The sequence below is a fragment of the Lepisma saccharinum genome, chromosome 9 (genome assembly GCF_977018435.1).
Source record: "Lepisma saccharinum chromosome 9, izLepSacc3.1, whole genome shotgun sequence".
NCBI lineage: Eukaryota > Metazoa > Arthropoda > Insecta > Zygentoma > Lepismatidae > Lepisma > Lepisma saccharinum.
Window position 1 is genome coordinate 38,195,623 of NC_139237.1, and position 4,640 is coordinate 38,200,262.

General features: G+C 36.2%; 1 protein-coding gene across 1 annotated transcript; it reads left to right on the plus strand.

Moving 5' to 3' along the window:
* The first annotated feature begins 2,903 nt into the window (after window positions 1-2,903).
* On the plus strand, window positions 2,904-4,413 carry LOC145992624 (cuticle protein 19-like). Its single transcript, XM_083128984.1, has 3 exons — window positions 2,904-2,928; window positions 3,858-4,010; window positions 4,131-4,413. The coding sequence occupies exons 1-3, from the start codon at window positions 2,914-2,916 to the stop codon at window positions 4,380-4,382; spliced, it is 420 nt and encodes a 139-aa protein (XP_082985110.1). The 5' UTR covers window positions 2,904-2,913; the 3' UTR covers window positions 4,383-4,413.
* The last annotated feature ends 227 nt before the right edge of the window (window positions 4,414-4,640 follow it).

The window sequence follows — 4,640 nt, forward strand, 5'->3', positions numbered from 1 at the left end:
GCAGTCACTTTTCTACGGGGAATTTGTACCCCATCCTAATATAAGCAGGATATAAGGGGGCAGTCACTTTTCTACGTGGAAATTGTACCCCCTTCTCATATTAGCAGGATTTAATAGGGCAGTCACTTTTCTACGGGGAAATTATACCCCCTCCTAATATAAGCAGGATTTAAAGGGGCAGTCACTTTTCTACGGGGAAATTATACCCCTCCTAATATAAGCAGGATTTAAGGGGGCAGTCACTTTTCTACGGGGAAATTGTACCCCCTCCTAATATAAGCAGGATATAAGGGGGCAGTCACTTTTCTACGGGGAAATTGTACCCCCTTCTCATATTAGCAGGATTTAATAGGGCAGTCACTTTTCTACGGGGAAATTGTACCCCCTTCTCATATTAGCAGGATTTAAAAGGGCAGTCACTTTTCTACGGGGAAATTATACCCCCTCCTAATATAAGCAGGATTTAAAGGGGCAGTCACTTTTGTACGGGGAAATTGTACCCCCTCCTAATATAAGCAGGGTTTAAGGGGCAGTCACTTTTCTACGGGGAATTTGTACCCCCTCCTAATATAAGCTGGATATAAGGGGCAGTCACTTTTCTACGGGGAAATTGTACCCCCTTGTCATATTAGCAGGATTTTTTAGGGCAGTCACTTTTCTACGGGGAAATTATACCCCCTCCTAATATAAGCAGGATTTAATAGGGCAGTCACTTTTCTACGGGGAAATTATACCCCCTCCTAATATAAGCAGGATTTAAGGGGGCAGTCACTTTTCTACGGGGAAATTGTGCCCCCTCCTATTATAAGCAGAATTTTATTGGGCAGTCACTTTTCTACGGGGAATTTGTACCCCCTCTTTAAGTGGGAATTGACATGCAGTCATTTTTCTACGGGGATATTTTACCCCCTGCTTAATTGACGGGAACTGAAAAGGGCAGTCATTTTTCTCTGTAGAAAATTGACTGTACAGTCATTTTTCTACGGAGTCCAAATTCCCCGTTACACCGGGTCAACTAGTTGCGGAGATCTTGGAAAAGAGGGATGAAGGTCATTGTGAAATTAGCTTTGTTTTATCTACGTTCAAGCGGGAAGGGGAATCAGCAATTTATATTTATCCTCTTCACTTCTGTCTTTCGTGTCACTGCCGGTATCGGCCAATGATGGCTATTTATTTCCACCGAAAGCCATCCTATGTGACGGAGTGGTTAGCACATCGCGCTACGACGCCAGGGTTCGAATAACGGGCTGGGCATGGATGTTTGGGAGTGTCCATTCATCAATTTCATCACATCATCACTCATCCCCATCTTCGCAAATATGCCAGAAGTGGCACAAAAAGCGAAGTAAAATAAAGCAAATCAGTCAATCAATAATTTCCGCCGAGATTAGATTGGGAACATACGGCTTTGAATGACGGTACTAAGAAAGATAAGCTAATTGGGACTGGACCTACATTTTAAAGTGGGACCCGAACCATTATGTGCCTCCACTGTGTATCGAACCCGCGATCTATTGATTACAAGGCGACGGCGACACCATCGGAGAGGCCCCTCTAAAAATTTATGTACACCAGTACTTACAATAATGTACATAAAATATTTATCAGGAACTTTACATTTCATCAAATGGACGTACCATTATTATTTTTGTTATTCATTAAATATTCGATTTTTTTACTTCTTTGACATAAATTTCCTTGACATAACTATTGTTTTTACACAAATTTTAGCGGTCTTAACTACACGTAAGCCAGATGATGAATATTTGCTGTTTTATCTCTGATTTCATAGCGTCTTTTTACTATTAATGTAATAACAATACTTTTTAGTCAAGATAGAAAGAACAAAATAATATTAACGTTGTCTTTCCTCCGTTTCTTAGTCTGTGGTTACAAACAACAATACTCCATACGCATCAGAGAAATTAAGTACTAATTAATTATTTTTCATATTATTGCAATTAATTATATTAACGTATTAAATATACACACTTTTGTTATTATTTTTCTGATACACTTGGATCGGACCTATTCCCCAAATTACATATTTCTAAATACGTTCCTAGTGATCTAGCCTTTGTTATTTTGTACTGGAATTATACAAGTATCGGTATCGGCATCGTTATCGGTGGGTATCGGTCATGGTATCGGTATCGGTATTGGCAAATGGTGGTATCGGCTCAGCTCTAGTTATTATTCAATATAAATGTGAATATCTTCTGATAATGTGGATATAATATCATGATTTTAACACATTATTCACTGTTTTGTAAATTAAATACATTGTTTTCAGTTCCTCGCTAAAGCAAAATGTTTTTCGTTCTGTAAGTTTTTGTTATAAGTGCACTTTAAGCACAGTAAGGATTATCGGGACTGAGTTTGCAGTTTAAAGTAAGATCCGAACCACTATGTACCTCAACCCTTAAATACAAGGCGTCCAATAGGTTTCGATATGTTAAAAAATAGTCTAATTATACATACATATTCAAAGAAAAGTATTTCATCTTTAAAGAACTTCCGGAATTTGCCAGGCATTTTTAATTCGACGTCATCATTATTTTTTTTCATTTAGAGTAGCATCCATGTTTCACAGGATTTAGTTAGAAAGAAATTCAAATGCAGACATTCCCTTTCTACATCGAAATTATGCATATCCTATAAAGATACAATACAACATGATTTACATATAATATATACGTATGTATGTCTCGTTTCCCATGTATTTACACCTCACTTCATAATTTCATTAGTATCTCATTAATTTGAGGAAGTATTCATGTTTCGTCATTAGACGTGATCAAGTTTCGTTTAACGAGTTTCACTTTAGCTCTCCTTGAATAAGTAAACATGCCTATGGGTATATAAAGCCTCGAGTTTCCTCCACTCATCACAGTAAGCAGCAACAAGCACATCATGAACTCGTTTTCAGTAAGTACACAGTATTTTAAATCAAAGTACAGCCTTTTTAACATATTAATAAATTATTATTATTTATGTTATTTAATACATTATAAAATACCAGGCTATTTTAAATAATTAAGCTTTCTACAAATCGGGTCATGAAGTATAGTAATTCTGTTTTCTTCTGAAACAAATCAGAATAACACAATAAAACCAACTCCAGATTTGAATATGACTTATCTAGGCTCCTTCTTAATCCGAAAATAGTTTCAAGTTCCATCTTTAATTTGCATTTATGAAAATAAATATACTACTTCTAAAATATCCATTTGTTAGCAATTTGATGCTCGAGTATTACGATTCGAATATAAACGTAATACAAATATTCATAAACAGTATTGAAGCTACAAAATATTGTAATTCATCTTACTACTCGTATTTGCTTCAAATCATGTGTGGCTCATTCATATCACATCATATGGAACAACTGAGACAGTTTGTTGTATGTTTTATTTTAAAGGTTATTCTTGTTACATATGTTTGATAAGTCAGATTCTTTCTATATGGAAACTTTATCAAGTACATTCTTGTGAACAAGATGAATAAACAAACACGAAAGAGTATCCTAGATTTCTAACCTATTTCTCTCGTCCCTTATTACTGGGTAAAAAAATGTGAAAATAACAAACAAACGTGTTTAACATACTGACTGTCAAAATTGATTTATTTAAGTTCTTTAGAAATGTATAGTGAGTGCTGAGTGAAGTAGGCAAACCGTTTTAGACGGATTTACAGTGTAAATGGCAATGGAGGCATACAAAATACATGCACATTTTAATAAAAAAACATACTTTATTTTTCAAATGCTAGTACTCATTATGTTACTCCATTTCCTTATTAATTTCTAACGACTGTTCATATTTGATTTACACTAATCACCAAAAAACTTTTTTCAGGCTCTTTTGGTATTCTCCGTTCTCGTAGCGGTTGCAGCTGGTGGTGCTGTAGGCGGTTATGGTGCATTGGGCTACGCTGGTCCTGTTGCTGCTGTTGCTCCAGTGGCTCATGTAGCTGCTGTTGCTCCTGTCGCCGCTGCTGTTGATTACTACGTAAGTTCCTTCATTTTTATACGTTACTAAACATCTATTGATTTCATAGTATAATTGGATGTTGATCAGAACGAAGCTATTTGAATTCAATATATTTTAACAAAAGATAATATTTTCCAGGCCTACCCCAGATACGCCTTCGGTTACGGAGTGGCCGACGCTCTGACTGGAGACCACAAGAGCCAGTCTGAAGTTCGTGATGGAGGTTTGGTGAAAGGCCAATACAGCGTGGCTGAACCAGATGGCACTTTGAGAGTTGTGAACTACGCTGCTGATCCAATCAACGGATTCAACGCTGTGGTGAGCAAGCTTGGGCACAGTGCCCATCCTGGACCTATTGCTGCTGTAGGCCACGTTGGACTCGCAGGATAACTTTACGGCTGAATAATTACTAAAATTTTTATGGCCTATATTTGTAATAATAAAGTTTGTCTACAGATATCTTAAAATTAGTAGATTTTGTTATTTATAGAAAACTAGTAGCAGATATCTTAAAATGAGTAGATTTTGTTATTTTTAGAAAACTAGTAACAGTAAAGTAGAAACCAATTGTAAGATCTAACTGGATAGAGTAAGTGGTTAGTTGTAAATATTTCGCGTTGTTATCTAGGTTATTTGATTGTCACTTTA